At 38.3% G+C, this 22,695-nt stretch overlaps 2 protein-coding genes across 2 annotated transcripts; both read right to left on the bottom strand.

The window, feature by feature from the left end:
- Positions 1–1,022: 1,022 nt before the first annotated feature.
- Positions 1,023–10,182, bottom strand: LOC105045868 (protein MALE DISCOVERER 2). The gene is made up of 9 exons (XM_010924296.4): positions 9,918–10,182; positions 9,669–9,804; positions 6,722–6,793; positions 4,742–4,885; positions 4,528–4,647; positions 3,127–3,374; positions 2,859–3,049; positions 2,638–2,770; positions 1,023–1,869 (listed from the first exon to the last, which is right to left on the bottom strand). Exons 1-9 carry the CDS (start codon positions 10,009–10,011, stop codon positions 1,304–1,306), a joined length of 1,704 nt encoding a protein of 567 aa, XP_010922598.1. The 5' UTR covers positions 10,012–10,182; the 3' UTR covers positions 1,023–1,303.
- A 6,325-nt stretch (positions 10,183–16,507) lies between these two features.
- Positions 16,508–17,660, bottom strand: LOC105045869 (uncharacterized protein At5g39865). The gene has a single exon (XM_010924297.4). The coding sequence runs from the start codon at positions 17,412–17,414 to the stop codon at positions 16,716–16,718; it is 699 nt and encodes a 232-aa protein (XP_010922599.1). The 5' UTR covers positions 17,415–17,660; the 3' UTR covers positions 16,508–16,715.
- Positions 17,661–22,695: the final 5,035 nt, after the last annotated feature.

The raw sequence follows: 22,695 nt of genomic DNA, 5'->3' as shown, positions 1-22,695 counted from the left end.
ATAATTTCATCTGCGCCTCACTGGAACACTAGAGTTCTAGTTTCACGCCTGCATGCATCCATATCCATGCACTACTACCACCTCTCCTGACGTGAATACGAATAAGGGCTTGTCTTCCCCAGAGGTGGAACTTCTCTCCTTCCCTATCTTCCACATCCTTCCCCACTTTTCTCATTCAACCTTTTTACTTCTTGGAACTTATTATGTAACAGCCTTTTTATATTTTAATTATAAAGCATGGGGGAAGAGTCTCACTTCCTCCGGTTCGCATTAAAAAAAAAAAAAGAAAAGAAAAGGGGAGACAAATTTCTTGGTACTATAGTTGTAAGTGTTGCTTTATATATATATATATATATAGCTTTGAGGCATGAAATCTCTCACACGGCGGCATGGTTTTCCCACAATGCTTATCTTCAGATTGTCAGAGGTATTGATATCAAAACTTGAATTAAAAAGTTTGACAGATCCATGGACCCAACTTATTCATTTTTTAATATAGCATAGACGTAACAAGGGATACATAGAAGAAGAGGTAACAGGTTCTAATCTTTGAAACAATCATGCAAGGAACCTGGTTCGCTAATGTATGAATAAGAATTATATACAAAATTCTGATCATTTTTGTTGTGGAAGAACGCCTCCCACAAACCTTGAACATAGTAGAGAATGGTTTGATGACGCAGAGACCCAGCTAATTTATGTTTATCTTGGTTGAGTTGATGTCACTACCTATTCTATCATTGTGCACACTTGGTGATGATTTATGTTCACGCTCAACTAAAATAATCACAAATAAGGAGTTAGGTGACAAAGGTAAAGCTGATCAAAAGCTCCAGTATGAAATGAATGGGGATGAGCGAATGACACACCAATGCTTCATATGTTTCTATAATTTCTTCATAGAACAGGCCCTTTCTTGACATTCCACATCATTCACTACCCTCCACTTTCTGTATATGTTACAAAGTAGAACAAACCAAAGCTGACTGCACATTTTTAACCAAATCCAAACAAGGTTTCAATTTAAAGCATATTATACCGGATATACCATATTGATACCGAACAGATATGTAGTTTTCGTATCATTCCAACATTCAGAATGCAGCACCATCTTGTATGATACCGCATATCGACTCTGTAATGGAATTGTATCGATACAGAATCCGATATCAAGACGGCAAACCTTGAATCTAAGGATTATATACAAACAGCTGATACCGAGGTTTAAAAATTTAAGATGATATAATAAGAAAAATAAAAAGGAAATTCTCATTAACTATTATCTACTTCTTCTCAAGCTAGCCTATGAATGTAAAATCTCAAGCTCAGCCCACCACAATGGGGACAATTTTGGAGTTGCTTCAACTGGCGGCATTGCTGTAATTAGTCTCATTTGGCTGGCAACCTCTGCCATTGTTGGTCTCTCCTTTGGCTCTGGATTTATGCAGGACCGTATCACCTCACACAGTGCACTGAGATCTTCCTCTCGGACTGATCCAAGGGTTGGATCAACCATGTCCTTGAGGGGTCTTTTCCCAGTAAGATAACCTGAAGCCCAGAGCACAAGCAAGCCATCATCCTGGGAGAATTGAAGCCTCCCAGAAATTATTTCCAGCAGTATTATCCCAAACTTATATACAATGCTCTCTTGATCTGAGCCATCAGAAGCCGACTCATGTTCTTTTTCCAGATCAGAAAACCCAAGATCCGAAATCTTGGCCGCATAATCTTCAGTAAGATATATAGATGATGAGTTCAAATTTCTAAGAACTACAGGAGGGTTAAGCTGGTGCATGTGCTCTAAACAGTACACTATTCCCATGGCTACCCTCAGACGTGCAGCCCAATCCAGTTGCTCGGCTTCTTTAACTGCAAACACCACCCAAAATTTGACACAAATCAGAATCTAAAATTCAAGCGATCAGGTAAAATTATTAGAGAAACTGAATTACAGAGAAGCATTATGCTTTGGGTTATGGATATTCATTTTTTTTTTCTCTCCAAGGAAAAACTTTCGGGCGTTTGCAGGTTAGATTAATAACTTTTTTCACACATTCTTTGAACATGTACATTTAAAGGGCTATTTGCCAGACTGTAATTTGAAATTCTTGGTAATCTTAAAATTTTAACAAGACAGCTGCTGATGGTCCCAGTCTCTCAAATAGTTACCATTCATAAGACCTGGAAATTTTGTTTCAGTATCTCACAGACAAAATTTGTAGCATTTTGAGTTTCTCATTGCTTCACTTGTTCGAACCATTTCACAAACTTGCTATGAAACTTGCTATTTGGACATGTCACTTAAGACGGGCAGGCACAATGTATAAGAGGTACTGTTTAACTCTCAGAATGTCTTATGGCATTACAGAAGACCCACCTGGCATTAAGACATATGAACCACTCTAGGAATGCAATGTCCCTAATATAAAAATATGTTCCTGTTTTAACTATTGATTTTTTTTTTTTTTCCTTTTCTGATGTTATACTTGCAATATATCACTGCAGAAGGCTTGCTAAAGCCATTGTCTTGACCCTCCAGGCCTGTCCAACATAATGACAGTCACTGACCTGTGTAGAAAGCATGCAATGCGTTGCCCAAACAACAAAATAGAGAGGATATTCACGTGAGATACTCACTGTGCAAATGCTCAAAAAGCGTTCCATTTGGTGCATATTCAAACACCAACATCCTGGTGAAAGGCTCTTCTTCCTCACAATAGCCAAGAAGGTTCATGAAATTCTTATGGTTTATTTTGGATAGCAATGATATCTGAAAACAAAGCCAAAACTTGATACTTAATCTTTCCATACAAGTAATGAAAATATCTGCAGGGAAAAATAATAGATTGTTAAATTACCTTCTTTCTGAAGTGAGCTTCATATTGTTCTAACCAATCCTTGGCCAATGTAACCATTGTAGATGTCACAGCTATTTCAATCCCACTGGACAGTGTTCCCTTGTACAATGTGAAATCTGACAAAGAACCAACGATATTGCTGAAACCTTCACAAGCTATTTCAAGTTCCGGGCGTCTGAGCGAAGGTACACCTGCATGTGTACTCAAAATCATGAATGTTGAAACAAATTTACAAGAAGTTTTAAAATCCTTCGGAAGGAAAAGCAACCTGTCACAAATGCTTTCTGCAACTGCCCACTTAAACCTGTTCTCCAAGGCATGACAGTGACAACCTTGTTGGCTCGGTAACAAAGCAAGTATACGGCAGATAAAACCAGCAGAAGAGATGCTCCCCCAATTGCTAATTTCAAGGCCAAAGGCTGGGTAGGAGAGGACTCTGGAGCATGGGAAGGAGATTTATTTGGTGGTTGCTCATGTGCTCGCAGAAGCCTCCGCATAGTTGCATTTTCAACATTCCTATTAGAGATTGAATCAAATTTAAAAAGCAAGCAAGGAAAGCCCTTTTTTTGTTTGAGAGAGAGAGAGAGAGAGGGAAGGAGGGAGGGAAGTACATCCGCTGACAATAATTACTTAGGTCCAGATTTTTGGGGATGTACCAACCAAGAATCCAGCCCAGAATGTCTAGTTGCTAAACAGAGAGTCCACCAGGGCAAGCCCCAGTTCACCATTATAAACTTTTTATCACTGCTTATCATCATCTTACAAAGTTGCATTTCAGTCAAAGACAGTATGCCAAAAAAATTGTACTTTGTGTTGATGCCAATGCATATCTACCAAAGAGAGAGTTATGTGGTTGCATGTCAAAAAGAAAGGTTGACCACTAGTAGATACATAATCAGTGTTAAAGGAAAAACAAGCAGACACAAATCATAAATCCGAGTATTTAGTACCATCCACATTCATTGACATGCATAAGTTCCAACCACATTGGCCACACCCACCCTCTATCAGGGACTATCACTAGAGGACATGCTGCCACATATTAGATTGTTCTCACAACATGATGCAACTTAATTTGTTTTATATTCTGGAGTCTTTCTCTCTCCTCCCCCCCCCCCCCCCCCCCCCACAAAACCAACCTCTCTGTGTGGCTAAAGTATTCACATAGAATTGACATGGTTGAATTGTGTATACAATTTTAATATGATAAAATGCTCATGGCACCAGTTCAATTTATAACATACCCTTACAGTGCAAGACAAGTTTGTCCTTTCTCTTCTAATCATGCTTTGCCCCAATGATCCATTGACCTCACCAAAATTGTTAACTAATGATGATACTGCAGCTTCACAAGCCATGATACGAATGCTACGTGCACTGGTCACATACTACATCAAAGAGGGTACAACCACTTACCTTATCATTATATGAATAGCTGATTAATCCCTAACAGATCATGTCTTTGCTGTCAAAAAAATGTGTTTTTCATTTTTCCTAAAGTTCAATTTGAATGGCTAGTTGTTGTATATATAGTTATAAAGGTGTAATTGTCCCAGGTATATATGTGTGTGTATAATCCCTAATCCTAACCTATAAAAGCTGCAAGTTCTTACAAACTCAGATTTTAGTGCAGATATATCCAATTGATAAAGCGGCAAAATAACCTTACCTTGTAACTTGTTTCCGGCTTGATGATAACTGTTGTTCATCAACCTGAATCTCAGAGATAACGTTCAGCTCATGTATTTCAGGTGATGTGTCACCAACAAATTTGTCGTTTCTGAGTACACTGCAAAGTTGAGCATAAAAATTGGCAATCATATCATTGCTGGGAACACAGAAACTTCAGTAGAAAATCAACTTGCACCATTGTTTCCACTCACAGGATCTCTAACGATGATATGGTTCCAAGCTCAGGTGGAAGTGGTTCATCAATATAATTGTGCCCCAAGTCCAATACCTCCAGCTTCTGTAATTCTCCAATCTCGCTAGGGATGACTCCATAAAAGGAATTATTGTATAAATTGCTGCATGAAGGGGGTGGTTAAGTTAGAACAAAACCAGAAGAAGTAAGAACATAAACATCATTATCTGGAATCATAAATTATAACAAGAATTACACATGACAGCTACATATGAAATATACATGGGAAATGACCTCATAAGATAACTGGCTAAAAGACTATTGAAAATCAATTTAAATAATATGGGATGCTAGACATACGTATTGCTGTAGACCTACCCACACCATATGCAGCTCACATCCCTGCTGTTCTGTGGCCTCCACTTAATGCATGACATGGCCCACAAAGAAAGTCAAAAATATGCAGTGTACGGCACACATAATTGGTTTCCATAATTGGTCAAATAATGCTTTATATTTTCATAAATGAAAACAAATCATGGCCTGCATGTCCATGTCGCTCTGGTATTTAAAGACTTCTATTATGAATAATAAGAAGTAATTTGAAGTGAATAAAAGTTGTGACCTTCATGAGGAAACCACAGTAATATTCCATCTCATTTTTTGCAAATTCTATAATGCAGATGAACAGAAGCAGCCAAAAGGACGAAGAAGATACACTTGCATATAATCAAGCCTTAGTAATAATAATAACGACCATATCAAACTACCCTAGTCGCAGCAATTCTGGTGTTACTTTATGATTCGTCTTTAACATTCTTTTCCAACCACAACCAAAAACTCCATTGCAGAACACTATTTCAGGAACTTCTATTTTTTTTATAATCATTCATATATCTCCTACTATTTTCAGATCTTCGACTGAATTAACAACTTTAACTTCTTGCCTTGCCAGCCTATAACAATTGAATAACAAAAACATCTCACTATGCATCTGATCAATGTATACCCTTTTAGTGCTGAACCTACTTTATGCAGGTCCCTCCTTGCTGGGCATGTTTTAAGCATGTGCTACATATGACCAAGCAACAGAACTGGATGTGGATCCCCATCACTGTACCTACTTGGCCTCGACTAAGCTTTAGAGGTTCGATGCTGGCAAATCTTATAAGTAGTTTATCAGACATAGGTAATTAACTAATGACATATCAAAACCAGCAGCTTCTTAAACAAATCCAGCTCATTAGGCTTCTTTAAATTTGCTAAAAATTTATGTACATTTTTGCTAGAAGAAATGCTACAATGATCACACCTAAGAAAATATAGCTGCTCATAAAAATGTGTGTAAAAATGATCTGGTATTCTGAAATGCTATAAAATCTTGAAAACCAATTCACATTTGTTTAATTATTATCAGCTTAAAGTAAAGTTTGGGACATGCTAAGAAATATTATGCAGAAGTGCATCACTTGACTCGCAAATTGGTCCATTTTAACGAAATTTGCTATTTTGTTTATCTAAACCAAAAAGATTATGCATTGTCATGAAGGACATGACCCACAGCCAACCCTTAAAAGTTTAAGTCAACATTCGAAATTCAGTTTGGACATTCTGTCAAACTTTGCTTGCATACTAATTTTTCTGGGCTACACAAGAAATCATCTGCAGGGTTTGGATGTTTCATAAAATGGTTATATTACAAATTGACCATGTCAGAGTGCCGAAATTGCTCATTTGCCACATGCTAAGAAACAAGTACAGATTCATAAGGGGGATCAGAAACAACAGCATAAATGCAACTTAATTTAAAGACAAATTTGTGCAACCAAAACACTCGATGTGACATTTTGCTTAGAACAAAAATAAAGCTAATAAAGAATGAAAGTAAAGGATGTTAATGGCAGACAAACAACCTGAAGGACAGACTCTACTAAACCACAAGAAAAGGTCAAATAATATGAACTCTAAATGATCAAGTAACTAGCTTAGAAATGCTTACAGAGACTTCATGTGGATCAGCTTCCCAAGCTCAGGTGCAAGTTTCCCCTTAAGACAAAGATCTTTCAGGTTCCTACAGGAAAATTACACATTTCAGAAAATGATAGCTATATAAACATTTATGCTCATAAGTTTTATTTGCAGTAGATTGGAAATATGAAAGATAACATGGGGATGAGGAACCATTGGGATTCTTGACACAGTCAATAACAAGATTTTGTATCAAGTTTATCGTTATGGTGAGAGGACAAATTGCTAAAATAGCTTTTAGATACTCAGTTCAAGAGCAAGATGGATAATGGAAGAATAGAAAAAATATCCATGCATGAGAGTCAATTAAAAAATCACTTCAAACAATTAGCTCAGGATACTCGTATCCAGAACATAAAACTATATGCATTTCATAAAGCAAGAAATGAAGCCACTACCTGCAACCACAATATGATATGCAATACTACTGATAGTAAATTTTTGACAACAGAATGCGATAATATCTTAATGAATGAAGAAAAGAAAAAAGAATAAGTAAATGAAGCTTAATATAGAGATTACATAATTAATCTATGAACCCCCTAAGGGTTGAAGGGATGTTTGTCTACCATATCCATGCGATATTTCCCCATGCAAGGGAACCATGTGGATCCAGAAGGTATAGAGAGAGAAGTAGAAAAAACCAGACACGCCATTGATCTCAAGATTTATGGCTAGAAAATGCCTTATAGATGGAATTGATAACACAAAAAAACATCTGTGGACCGCATAATCAACAAACTCCACAATTTCTCATCTTCTTTGAACCACCTCGTCTCAAACACTTCTAGTTGAGGGAGTTATCAGACACACGTGGTAGCCATGCTTTCTTATAGCCTCCAACACCGATGCACAATCATATTAACTTGGGGAATAGAGGGCCACTGGTATAAGCCATCCATAACCAAAGGCATTTAGCAAGAGAAGTCTAATGTAGACCTGAGGGAGCCCAACAAATGTCACAGAATCCACGAATAGATGTATATAGAGGTAAGTTAACATGTTCCTCTTTAAACCATAGTAATGACCATAGAAATTTATTAATATACTTTTAGGAATTAAGTAAGAGAGCTTTTTCATAGATTTTATTATCGATTTTGTTTTGAGGCCTAGCAACACATGAGTCATCCATAAGATTCTCATTTCCACATTTTTTCATGCATATGCTGGAAGTGTATAACTGATTGCTTATTTTTTTTCCTGGTATTCATCATTTTTCAATAACTCTAGTTATTCAAATATGCTAAACCTAGGTCTTTTAATCCCTTCATGGTATATTATCTGCGTGAGATACATGAGTCGGAGTATGGGACCCTGCCTCTAGCAAAAAGCACATTCATCATAATCGAGCTATGCCAAAGATTAGAAATCCTCCAATCTAGAGTTTGGGGAAAGGATATTTAAGAAATCTACTCTACACCTTTTTGTTTTTTTGGATATACTAATCATATTTATGTTAGGGACGACAGTGGCTGTGATAAAATATTTGTTTGACTATCAAATGTCATTACTTCACTAAGCCATCATTTTCCTTCCACATGGTCTAGGGTCACCTGTTATATGGTTGATGGTTGTAAATTATGCTTCATTTTTTGTGCATGGTTTACCAATTTGTTTTTCCTCCCTACAGACAAGTTCAATAACAAAACTTCTGCAAGATAGACCCATTCAAGGTTGGCATCAACAAGCAAATAATACCTACCAAGATAAACAAGACAATCATCCATGCAAATGGGTTATGGCAGGAGTAGTTAGCATAACATCTAATTATCTCCTTCAGAAGAAGACAACAATCAAGCATCTACTAGCTAGAGACTAGTGCAATCCACATGGTCTAAGTTCTGAATAAGAGTAGCATTGCAACGTATAACTAACTAACAAAAACAAAATGTTGCTCACATATATACTACTGACAAAAGTGAAATTATCAAAAATTTGACTAAATAAATAGAAAACAGGAGAACAGAGAAGAGAATACTATGTCTAGTTATATCCCCCTTGAAGTCTCAGATAGCTTTAGAACAAATTTATCAAATACACTCATCATCAAGATTTTGGAACAACCGTTTGTGATTAACATATGTTGTTGTTAGAGAGACTCCAAACCAGAGTTCAAGAAGCAGAACAGTAGTAGCCAGTGAGAGAGCTACCTTGTGGAACATTGCTTAAAAGTTCCCAGTTTTTTATCTGACTAGATCAAAGGCTTCATACAATTCAGGCAACACTAGTTTTTTCTTCTTCTTCTTTTTTGTTTTTGCAGGCTCATCACTCTCTCAGGAAAACATGACATCCAATTATGTTCTTTACCAGATCAATAGTAACCCGAGAGAACGCTCAAGGTTTCATTAAAGCTACATGCTAAGAAATAGCCAATAAGCCACCATGTGAAACAGACGAAAAACACCAATTATAACAATCCTGAGGTTCGCCTGAGGGTTTTGGCGATGGATTAGCTCATGGGTTTTGGACCCATGCACTTGCATAGTTGCACTGTTTATGTATCACTGTGGTTCAACCACTCCCCCAATTTTTCTTCCCCGATACAAGCGATTCAACTACTCCCACCCCGAAAATTTTCAGGTGTTGAAGTTGAATAGTCGTTGGTAGCTGTTGTTAAAGCTTTTCTAGCCTCAGAACCGAGAAAGGATCATCATCATGGGCCTCCATGGTGGCACAAGCAATTGTATAGCTACGCAGTCCAAAATCTAGATATCTTGCATCTAAAAAAAATAAGGTGAGGGTTATCAAAAGAAACGCAATTTGATTGAGAGAAAAGAGGTGGATATTGCCTGCTCGACTATCTAATTATCTACTCCAGCAAACGAAAAACTCTTGACTTAAATTACTGAATTCGGAACAAAATAATGCAAAAAAAACTTCTAGAAAGAGCAACAAAAAGGCACAGCAATATCACTCACAGAGCCACGACTCTTCCATCATCAGAGCAGACGACCCCGAACCAAGAGCATGGATCAGCATCGCCTTCGTTCCAATTCGAAAGAGCGCTGCAAGGATCGACCTCCACCCTCTTTTTAAATCTCAAAAGAGCCCTTCCTACATATATGAAACAACCACAAAAAAAATTGTCAAAAAAAAAAAAAAAAAACTCGATCAAATTCCTTTCCGTCAACCCAACCTCACAACTCTTTAAGCATCAAAGATTCTACCTTCAGCATTTATAGAAACGCAAAGCTCCAATCTTTGATACAACAGAGAGACCCACAGCAAGAAGGATCCCAGTCGAAGCCTCCAGCTCTCCATTTTTCGGTTCCAAGAACTGTTTTTTTTCCTTCCTCTCTGAACTCTCCTCTCGAAGAACCCCGACTCTTCTCAAGGTTCAGAGAACCACAAAAAAATAAAAAAAATAAAAACTGAGGAATGGAAGAAAAAATAGGCAAAAGGGGAGACTCTGGAGGTGATTATGAAGTTGCCATTGTGCTGGCACGCGGAATTGGGCTTTGGAGGTGATGCGTGATGTGGCTCCAAAGGACGTCTCAATAATTCTGTGGGAATGTCCAAAGGTGTTCGATGTCTCCATCAATGCCGGCTTTTCTCTAGTTTTTAGATGTTCTAGAGGGTGGGGCCCACAGGGTAAGTTTCCGGGAGGGTGGTGACGGACCGGGGTTCTATCTCTCGCGCGAAAGAAGGATTCTGTTCCTTCGCTCGAATCCACCGTTAGATTTCGCAATTGTCGCTTCGAGAGCTGTGTGTAGTATAATCCAACGGTCGACATTGCGAAAGAAGGTCAATCGTTCTTTCGCACAGAAGATTCAACCCGAATCCGTGCGGGATCGGGTTTGTCGAGACCTTGACCGCCTCTTCTCGTTTGGATTGTTTTTTCTAGTTTAATACACGGTTTGATGCATGCACGGACTACGGCCACGGGCATGTGAGACGTGCCATGCACGTGACAGGGTCAGGTCCTCCGTGCCGTTATATAAAATTGTTAAACCTTTGGATATGTGGTGTTTTATTATTGAAGTCGTATTTTTAGGATAGTGATGAAGGAACATGGATTTGATTGATTAAAAACTAATCAAAACCTGTCATCTAGGTCAAAGTTGTAACATCAAGGTAAAAGAATTGTCATCCACATGGATTGATAAGAGGGATGTCTAAGGTCTTATGTAATGTTAATTTTTATTTAGCTACATGTGGTTGAAAAGTAGTATTTGATGGATATGGCCTAATTTGATTTTTGATTTTTATATTTATATTAAAAAATAGTTTTGTTTATATATTTTGCATATGGCATTTAGACGGGTGATGGAGATAGTGACACATCTCAAATTTTGAAATATTATGATAGTAAAGGTATAAGAAGAATGATGCATGATGTTTACAATATTTTTTTAAAACATTGGATCTTTAAATTTTTTTTTAAAAAAAATAGCATTCATATATATCGGTTAGGTTCGATTTGTTATGGATTGAAAGTATAAGAATCATATCCGACTATAAATAATTGATTTTTTATAAATTCTAATTCGATTTTATTCGATTTATATCTTTCAACCGATCGAAACCGATATGTATTGTATTAGATTCGATAGATTTCTTCATATTTTGATTATCTACTCAGCCCTATTAACTAGCAAGAATGTATAATGATACTCATATTACTCATTCATATATTTTTTATACATAACAATGCGATTTTAAGTCAAAGGAGAAAATAACTATAAAGGATAGATGTCATTATAATTACTCATATATACTTTCCAAATATCATCTTGGATTGAGCATTGAGTCATGTTATCACTTTAGTGAAAGATAGACATGGCATGAAGTAGTCATTATTCTACAAAATTTTGCCATCAGCTTTTTAAGTAGAATATGGCTTATTATTTCTCATCTAAATTGTAGTGATGCATAAGGATTGGTGGGAAAATGAACACGAAATTTAAAAACCAAAAAATATCAAAGAATTGGCATAACTAAACCTACCAAACTATTTAATATAATTCTTCTTTTTCAATTTACAAAAGAATAAAGATGTGGTAGTAGTTAAAGCTAGTCAATAAACAAGATGATGACTAAAAAGAAACATTCAATCATCTCTAATCTTGACTTTGCTGATAACTAAATAATGATCACTTTTAATCACATTTATTTCGTATTTCCATTATGAATTGAACTATAAAAGTTAAGTGGCCATTGAGCTATCTTTACCTCTCTTTTTTTTTTTTTCCAATTCCTTTGACTCATCATTGCTGCTATTACATTTCAGAACAAAATTCAGCTTAGAACTTAAGCATACAACAATCCTAGTTCCAATAGCTTTTGATTACAGAATTCCTACCATTCATAAACTAGCTAGTACGAGTCTTCTATCTCATGAGTTATGGAGAACAAGCAAACGCCATGTGGGAGCTGAGCTTTAGCTTAGACTGTGCTCAATATGGAATTAGAGATTAATAAAGTAAAGATTTAAGAGGTCCAATGCGGACATTGATAAAGACCAAGGCACGTTCTTTTCTTTAATCGTACGTAGTCGGCCGTAGGTAAGATTTCTCGTATTGGACAGCAAACAACATATACTGTTGTCCTTAGTGTGTAAGGTGGGTCCCGGTCCCGGTCCCGGTGGTTGGCCAGCTCAGGTCCACGCAAATGGCGGACACACATGTAAAGAATGCTGGCTGTGAAGCGAAACGAGGCTAGAAGCTCGGATGCTGGACCCGTCACATTTATACGGAATGCTGATAACTTCTACCGTTTGCACATGTGGAAACAAAGTTTTCCTAGGGTGGGAGGAGCATAGAGTTTAGAGTATCGGGACCCTTTCCACCCTCCGATCTCAATCCCCCCCGGCTCTTGCTCTTCTACATTTCGACGGCCGAGATATCCAAAAAATATGAATGCTTTCTAAAAAAGAGTGATTCTTTTGAAGGGAAATTAGAGTCAAGGTAATGCCGTGTCACTATTGGAGTCATTGCATACATTAGGCTTTCAATCGCAGATGCATTAAGAAATTTCTCCATTCTTTCTTTATATTCAGCATCTCATGGACACATCTTGGAAGAGAGCTTTACACAAGAATTGAGACTCAAGCTCAGCTCAATTCAAAATATTTCAGTCTGAAATTTGATTCAAAATCAATCAAATCTCAATGAATAAGTTTGAACTCGACCCAATGGATAAATTTAAATTCGAATTCAAACTTTAGCCTACTAATAATACTTATATATATAATTTTGTTTGTAATATATGTTTATATATTCAAATAGATTTGTGAGTCTTTGAGCTAAGCATCTTGCTACGGGAGCTGGATGGTAGCTAAGTCGAGTCAAAATCGACCAGCTCATGAGCAATATTCATTGAAACTCGAGCCCGAATGGAATAAGGTTTAAGTAGACGGCGCTTCTATTTTGATATGTCAGCTTACAAGTAAGATGAATCTTGATCATTAGAATGCTAAAGGGATCGGCACGTAACCTTGTGCCCTTACATTTGAAGTACATGTAACTTGTGCAATCCAGAATGCAGTATAACCTACGAGCTTCATTTCTAACTTCAAAGTTTTTTGGCAGATTGTCCACAAATTCATTTTAGTGTTGGTTTTTCTTGAGTGCTAAAACATGAGAAACTGAACCATAATATTAAGGGCTAAGCTTAACCCTTGAGGAAATGGGGAGGTTGAGACCAGTAATGGAATTGATGCCAAATGGCTCGTGAGTCTTATATTCATATGTGGCACAAAAACATCAAGCCTATGCGGACAACAATCAGGCCATTTGATGGTTCACATTAATCAAAGGTCACTGGAAATTCCAGTTCAAGCCGTGACAAATGGAAGGCGGGATCAACTTGCTCGGAAGACGAATTGCCCATGACCGGTGACCGGTGACCGGTGACTGACCCTAGATGAACCCATGTGAGCCCAGGGGATTGAGTAATTGACACTCCTTTTATGAATATAGCTGTACTCCTTGTTTCTAAGGTACGTTGTTCCTATTTCGTGTGTGTAAACATAGTGTAGACTGCTCATTGAGGTAGCACTCCCACTCACAGCAAATTAAATAGGTTGCATGAAAACCATAAAATAAGCCCCCATCTTGCTCCATCTACCAGTGGATCTGGATAGACTAATTCAGGTGTTCATCAAACTACTCTGATTTGTATCAAACTACTCTAGTTTGTATCCTTCGAGAAACCAAACCTGAATCATCTAGGATCGACGATGTTATGGGTATATAGAGATTTTACAACCTCGGCCATGTACTGATCTATCTTCTTGGATCCTGTACTCAGTTTTTCTCGTATTGATACTGACCTTAAGCTTGGATATAATGTTGATGATATTTTTTGTAACGGTCCTAACAGAACCTTCTAGATCATTTCCTTTATTTATGCAATCATAAGATAAATCTTCTATCATGGGCACAGTAACTGCCCACCAATCTGGTCAGTCTAAACATTAGTCAGACCCCTAATATCTCGGATAACAACTAGATTATCCTCATGGTAGGTCGAATAGCTACCCACCAATCTGGTCAGTCTAAACATTAGTCAGACCCCTAATATCTCGGATAACAACTATATTTTCCCCACTCTATGTAAAGGAGGGCAGGAAAACTCTCAAATAAGCTTTTTTTGGAAAGACAAAAGTCGTCTTTCTCACTTCCTCCCGCTTTTGACTATTTTACTTTTGGTTGCAGATTGCAAGGGGAAGAAGCTGCCTACTCGGTCTTGTAACGAACATCCAGCTCATTTTCTCACCAACCTTAGACTCGGTCATCCACTGACTTACAAAGTTTAGCAGCAACTAACAAATATTGCCATGCAAAAGCAATAAATCAACACATAAGCAAACATCAACTCGGAACTGCAATGCACCACATTCTTTTCTTTAAAGATTAGATTGAGCTTAATCACTTTCATCAAGAGAATGAAAAAAAGAAAAACATATATACAGTGCTATAAGAAGGGAAAAATGAGAGAAAAAGCAATGGGAAAACATGCTTGGAAAAAGCACAACCCCTTATGAGAGCCTCTTCTTCCACCACATTACATCTCCACAAAAATGCTTGACTAGTTTCCAAGTGAGCAGCATTCCCACTTGTTAATTAGGCTTAGAAAGCAAGATATCAAACAGGAATGGAACCACCCACCCACCCACCCACCTGCTTGTGAGGAGCCTCTGTGGCTCCACTCTGTTTCATGATGAAAACCGCTCCACCCACCATATGGGTCTGCAAAAATAAAAGATAAATAATGGAGCAGAGGTCCCCCCACGTGACAGTGAATCAGCCCATCATTTACCCTTAGATCCTCACCTGGCGCCCTGGGCCGGGGTCGTCCTGGATTACTTTCTCCCAATGGATCACCATAGGAGCATGCGGAGAAAGAACAAAAAGGTTACGAAGCCATCGACTTCAGTGTGGTACAAAGTTAACGGGACCATTCGTGGTAGAGCCTGCTTGCTAAGGCTCCTCAACCGAAGCAGTTGGAACATCTCACCTGTTCGCCTCCATTCAAAAGAAGATGGTAAAGGACACACTACACACACACTCTCTCTCTCTCTCTCTTTCTCTCCACCTGCGCTATTATTATTCAGGTTGGAGTTTTAAGGTTATACCACTTAAGAATCGAACCCAGAACTACTTTTTGCTGCTAAACAAAGGAGTCATACAATCATGACAAGCTCCAATTTACATTCTCAAGACTTAATTACTCAGAGAAGAAAATTGTAAAAAAGGAAATCCAAAGGACTAGATGATGTCTATGTAAAGCAAGGTTATATGAGTGCTTGCAATCTCGAACAGCCCTGATGGCACATCAAGCAGCCCACTTAACAGTACATCTGTTTTCATTTATACCTTGGAATAAGAAATTTTGAGATACGAAAAATTGTGGGTTCTTACAACATTTGCAAATTTTGTAGGATTAGCATGGCCCTCTTGTGGTCAGACATTTATGTCTTGATCACTCTCCATCATCTCTCTTCTACCTAGATTCTCTCTTTCCTTTTCTTTTGTTTTTCTTGTTCTTTTCCATCAGTGAGAAGCCTTCCTAGAGTTCTTCAATAACAATGTGATGCCTAGCAGTTGAAATCATTTCATATATTATGTTTATTGCATAAAAAGACATAACATGGATTCCATCTAAGTCTGATTAGTTAAAAGGAGAGTATACACAGTTTAAAAAGTTTCATTTCAATTGCGAAATACCATTCATCTCTGTCAACAAACATTTAGGGCTTCATGCCAAAGATCTATCTTGAAGATTCTGTCTTTTGCTAAAAACTTTCGACCAAATGACTAGGATTTAAACTAGCAACATTGGCCAAAGACATAGCAGAAGAAGACTTTCGCAAAAGGCGAAATTACAAACAAGGGATTTCAACCGAGACCACTTCTAACTCTGTTAAGTAGTGCAAGTTTACCATTCCATCAATAAACTTCTGAAATCCATCCTTACTTGCTCGACCATTATTATTACCAAACAGAAAATTAAATAAACTCTGAATTTATGCAAACTTAATGCCTCAGTAAATACATCATAGCTTCCATTCTCCAAATACTCAAAATGATACAGAACCATGAAGAACCTTGGTAAATCACAAAAGAAAAAGAAAGCAGAGACATAATTAAAACATTAGTTCACTATTAATCTTGATATAATATCTTCCTCAAGTGTTTGCCCATTCCAAAGTTTCTTATTCCTCTCTCCGAGTCTACATTGTACAAGGAGAAAATAGAGGGAAAAAAATTTGCCAAATCTCCCATGCATAACACTTCACACAAACACAAGAGGAGGAGGAAACGAGTGCTCCATAATAATTAAACTTCCCAAATAAAAACCCAAAACCAGTAATATTACCCCAACAGTTAACGTATTAATGGTAATTACCGTTGGAACTACAACGGCCTGTTTCCTCCTCTCTCTCTTGCTCTCCAGGAAAAAAAAGAAAAAAGGGAAAGAAAAAGGAAATCGGAACGGCAATCAGAGGCCTCCGATCTGGATCAGAGGGCCGAGGGGCAGCAATCGGGGCACCGGACGAGCCCGTTCTCGTTGCAGGCCGTGCAGATCCGGAACCCATTCTTGTCGGTGTAGCGCTTGTGGCTGCCGGCGCAGCTCCCGCAGAGCACGAACGCCACCCCACCGCACCGCTCGCAGCCCGCCGGCGCCGCCGGCGCCACCCCCTCCACGAACCTCTTGAGCTCGCCGGACTCATGGAGCTGCCAGATCTCCTCCGCCCCGCCGACGTACCGCCCCCCGATGAACACCTGTGGGAGCCCCAACCGCTGCCCCCGCTGCCGCCCCAGGAGCCCCTTCAGCTCCGCCAGGAATCCGGAGTCCATGGCCACATCCCGCTCGTCGACGGCCACGCGGAACCCACGGAGGATCGACCGCACGGCGCGGCAGTCCTCGAACGTCTTGCGGATCACGCGGAGGCTGGTGTAGTAGAGCACGATACGCTTCTCCTGGCCGGTCGGCACGGGGCTCGGGTCCGAGAGGGTGCGCCACGTGCGGAGGGCGGCGGCGGAGATCCGGACGCGGTGGAAGACGGAGGGCCTCCGGGGGGAGTTACCGGCGGCGCCAGAGATCTCCTCATCGTCTCGGAGGAGGGAGTGGACGTCCTTGAGAGTTGGGAAAGAGAAGGAGGAGTGGGTCGGGGAGGCGAGCGGGCCGGTGGGTCCCTTGCGCCACCGCGGCCACATCGGAGAGACGGCGGCGGCGGCGGCGGCGGCGGTGGAGGAGGCGGAAGTGATCTAGAGAGAGAGAGAGAGAGAGAGAGAGGGAGAGGGAGGAGGCTAGGGTTCGACGTCCATTCTTTTAGCTTTTAGTTTATTTTTTCCCCAGGATTGGTTGAGGGATGATGGGGAGTGGATGGAAAGGCGAGGCGTCGCTGCGTGGGGTTTTTTCTATTCCTCAGTGCACCACCCGCCCTTTTATTTTCTATTCTTTCACAAACTCTGGCGTATAATTCTTTAACGTCTTTATTGTAGGTTTGCTTTTTTAAGTAGGCTCGAGTGAAGGTTGGGCAATGAGCGTAGGAGGGAAGAAGAAGAGTGTGGATACTTTTTGGTGGTTTCGTTTATTAGGTTTGGCAAATGGAAGGATCTGAGAATCTTATAGCCGAGAGAGAGAGAGAGCAAAACTATTGAGAGATAATTAGCTCGGGTGTCGTGGTGGGAAAGCATAATGCCATAAGGACAGTTTTCTGAATTGTTGGAAAAGAAGTTATTTTGTTGCATGATTCCATTTGTCAGATAATAATTCATTTGATTAACTTGGCCAAGGGAGAATTAATTGAATTGAATCATTATAGGGTAATGGGTTTCCAATAATTTCACCGGCTTCATCCATGATTCATGACTTAGATAGCCATAAATTAAGTGGTACCTTTTGTTATCATTATGTTGCCTTTTGTAGCCCAATATTGATTAATACATGGTCTATATGCAACCCATGTTGGGAGACATGAATTCTCTCAAATTGTCAACTTCTTCAACCATCTTGCATTTTTTTTCTAGTTTGAGTCTTCTTCAACTTCTAGTTTTATTCCAAACGCCGACTTGGGTCATAAGTTGATCTCCTTATTTGTATGTTCTTTAGTCTCTACCTTTTTTCCTTTTTTGGCACAATGTCTCTACCTTTTTTAATTAAGATAATATGATAGTATAACGGAGGTGAGGTCCATTGCATACGAGTAGCGCTCAAAACAGAAGGTGAAATTAAAAGGGTTTGTGCTTTGTTACAAGACAACTAAGAATATGGTTTATAGTTGCTCAGATGGGAATCAATAGATTCTTTTATATCTTGGAACTTGGAAAGGAAGCAAAATATTGGTTAGAGGCATATTGAACTCTGACTGTTGGATGGGGATGGATTAGATCCGCAGAAAGGTGCACGTTACTTGCACGTGATGAGATGCAAAAGCTGCAGGCATACTTTAGGAAGGGCAATACGCTGGGAGACCGAAGCAGGACTTCCATGAAAGTGACAATTCTCATTTGGATGTGATGACGATTATAACCTCCTTATTTAATGAATTAACAAAACGAAAGTCCCAAAGATAATCCCAAAATTTATTTTCAATATTTTTTTATACTTTTTTAGTTTAACAAGCCAATAAGATCCATCGAAAAATCATTCAGATCATGAAACATTTAAATGCACTTGGCGCTGTATGCCTTTGCCAAGTAAACTAGTTTACATGAGTTCGGTTTGCATCTTTCACACAAAAGAGTAATGGATTTTTTTGCACAATGTTGACTATTATATTGTATCCTACAGAGATCAAGGGATACAGTCCTTTCCCAGATTACATCGCTTGGTCCATAAAGAGGGAGGGGCCTAGTTGTCTCCACTCACATGAATGCTAGCCTTGTGGTTCGTATGACCAATTTCTGTTGATTTGATTGGACTTTAGATCGTTCCAAGAAAATCCATACACAAGGGACTTTACATTGATCGCAGTGAATGAACAATTGTTACATCAATTTTAACGGCGGCGCTTTCTTTGAGTTCAAAGCATTTCGTGATAAAACTAGGGTGCATGGAGAGGGATATCTTTGAGGACAATAGCATATAAATTCTCATGAAAACCTAACCTCTACTTTACTATTAACTCTGTACGTGGAAAATGTTTCATGGAATTAATGAATGCAACCTTGTCATGCAGCATGTGCGACGCATGTGTTCATGATAACGATTGTCCGTATACTTTGGTCCAACCCTGACATGTTTACTGCATGTCTCTGGTTGGGACATGCACATCATGATAGCGATGTGTGATGTGGATCCCAAGTGAAGATAAATTAAAGGAAAAATTGTAAATGGCATGACACCAATGGCTTCATATCAAAAAGTAGAGGTATTAGTTAAATGATTGTGATCTCTAAGGAGATTTGAAGGTTGGCTTGGAAAACAGTAAGAATTTATAGGTGCTTGTCTGCTATCCACCATGCTTTCCAAGAGTAAGAAATAGTAGGTAAATAATCATAGTCTATCTTTTTCTATTTTGCTGCTCTTGTTGTTTTACTATTTCTATCTTAGATGTGAAGAAAAGGAAAAGGTAAAATTTGATGATGAAGTAAGGTGACTGAACAGGCAAGTTGTTGTTCAAGAGGAAATCGAACACATGATTCGGTTCCCAATTAAGATTTTTTGAGGAGGAGATATGGACAGTGCAATCACATCCATAGTACCCTATTCCTGCTAATATGATATCATATGCATAGGTGGGAAACACAAGTAAAAAGAATTGGAGGGGTTGTTGATCTTCCAAATACAAGATCCAAAGGATACAACAATTACCATGGTAATGGTTTTTTGTAACTTGTACTGCATTGAGATATACTATTTCAAGCACTGTGCTGCATCTTCCTTCCATATATGAAATATCCCACAGACATCAAAGATGAGCTTACCTGTAAGAAATAATCTTAATTCTGCTCTACAGATCTAAAGTGGGCAAGGAAATTTCAAAAAGACTTTTCTTAAAACCAGCTACTGCACTTCTCTCAATCATCCTGCTATGTTAGAGATGTATAGATGAAGCATGCAGGATAACAGACAAAATTTGGGGACACATGGAATTTAAAGAAGGAAATGTAGTTTATATTTGATTTTTCAAAAAAAAAAATTTTTTTTTTCTGTCAATTCAAATAACAGAATTTTATGTAAAATGGTTAGCCGGCTATTAATACACTAGCTGAATTCAAGATCAACTCCAACATCGCTCACTAGGATGCCTGACACTCTGAGAATTGAAATCCTCAAGCCCTGGCTTGCATTTTTCTGGTAATTGGGAAGTTTTAGTGGAAGGGTTCAAGTAACTTAAAATCTTATACCACTCCTGCATGATGAACCAGTCAATAAACTGAATCAGACCGGCCATTGTCCACCAGCACAAGTTTCACTCAGAAAGCTGAAACCAAGCACTAGGATTTTGCCTTTTCCAACCCTAAGGTGATACAACAATGGTACAGCAAGCTTCATAGAAACTAAATTGTACAGTTCTTTTTCGAAGAAAGTCCGATGTTAAAACTTACAATTGCCGCATAGTAGATGAAACTGAGTATTGCTGAAAAAACAAATAAACATTGGAACACATTATACCCTGTGGAAGACATATAAAACAAATTCAATTAGGAGTCTAGATTATGTTTGCATTCTCCTGTAGAGAACTAAGTCACCTTTTTCTATTTGTTCATGATAGAGTCATTAACTAAAGCGACAAATTTTGACTGACTTGTACAGAATTTGATTTGCAAAAAGACAGCAATGTCTGGCCAAATATCTCCTGAGCAGCAGTGGCATGTGCATGGTAACCAAAAGCTGATGCACAGAACTGAACCACGCTGCAAAGGAAGTCACCAACTACCATCAATCATACTTGAAGTATGGACCCTTCTGAGAATGTCGATTACCTAACAAGATGACATATGGAAAACAAAGGAAAGATCTCCAGAATTTCTAGCATTGTCATGCTTCTCCACTTTCATGCTACTTAAAATCAAATAGCGGTATAAAGTTTTGGATGGGTTCCCCCTTCCCTCTCAATTTTTTATTTTTTTTCTAAAAAAAATGAAGAAGAAAGAAAAATATCAGTGGAAAGCAAATGATGCAGGAGAGTTCATTATGTCAGGCCTCAGGACCCTTGTAACCAGATCGAATACTCATGCTTAGACAGCAATTTTTTTTTTTTTGGGAAAAAAGAAAAGATTCAACAGAGCTAAATGTTTGAAAAGAATGGGTTTGTTCTTTTGAATTGCAAGGTCATTGTATTGGAAGTTCCAGTAAAGCTAGCGGCCAGCTGGCCAATATAATGGTTGATGCCTGTCCATTTCCTTTCATCGAGCAGGTCAGTAATAATGATATCTCTGTAGGAGATTGACTATTAAGATAACAGTCTTCAGCTATCTGTAAGCAAGATATCTTTGCGCCACGTTCAACTCAATCCTTGGTTGCATCTATATCTTTCGTTAGTGGATGTCTGGTCAGGACACCATCTCTCAGGACCTTTTCAATACTGCGCATTGTAGTAGGAAGAAAGAAGAAATAAAATAGAAACAATCAATGTCGCGTCCCAAATCTGGGATATAACACGGCCATGCTATCGAAGGGTACATCCTATGATAACACGAAGCCAATATTCATCTTCTTAAATATAATAATAGGTGCATCATAAATAAAAATAATAATAAAACTCAATTCAAATGTTTAATTAAACCAAAACTAGCTCAGAGCATCTAAATCCAAAAGAAAATAATAACCCAAGTCTAAAAATTTATAATAGCTACAATCCATAAACATAAACTAAATTTTCACTACAAAATTTTCAAGCTTGCTTCACAGATTCCCAAACCTGAATTCTTTTCACCGATCCTAGCCTTATTTCTCTATACAAGAAAAAGAAGATGAAAAGAATATGAGCTACATTAACTCAGTAAGTAGAACTTGTGCTTCCTTACCGGATCCAGCATAAGTTTTTCCACGATAATGTAATCTTTAGAAAATAATAGATAATATAAAATAAAGTATTTCATAGAACATATAATAAAATAAGTCATAAACCAATCATACATGTATAAATCATGAATATTTCATAAACATGAATCATAAATCATTCTTTTCATGTATTCGTATCATGTTTCAAAATATTGCTCACAGACATTCGTGCTAAGATCACTATTATACCCGTGACAGGGCCATATTTCTTAATCGACAGAGTTTTATTTCGTATGCCAATTTTATATCCGTTGGCGGGGCCATATTTTGTGTGGATGCTAGCTCCGAATGTCGACCTTTCCGAAGAGATTCATTCGTAGCTATCTGAGAGCCTTTGAAATACTTATATCTTTTTTTTAAAACATATATATACATAGATGGGAAAAATAATGAAATTCATGCTTCATAATCATACTATTTTCATAAAACACATTCATGGAACCAATGCTCATAATAAAATGTGCTTTTTCATATCACATATGC

This window comes from Elaeis guineensis, chromosome 5 (assembly GCF_000442705.2).
Source record: "Elaeis guineensis isolate ETL-2024a chromosome 5, EG11, whole genome shotgun sequence".
NCBI lineage: Eukaryota > Viridiplantae > Streptophyta > Magnoliopsida > Arecales > Arecaceae > Elaeis > Elaeis guineensis.
Note: the sequence above shows the minus strand (reverse complement) of the source record. Positions and strands in the feature narration are given on the sequence as shown.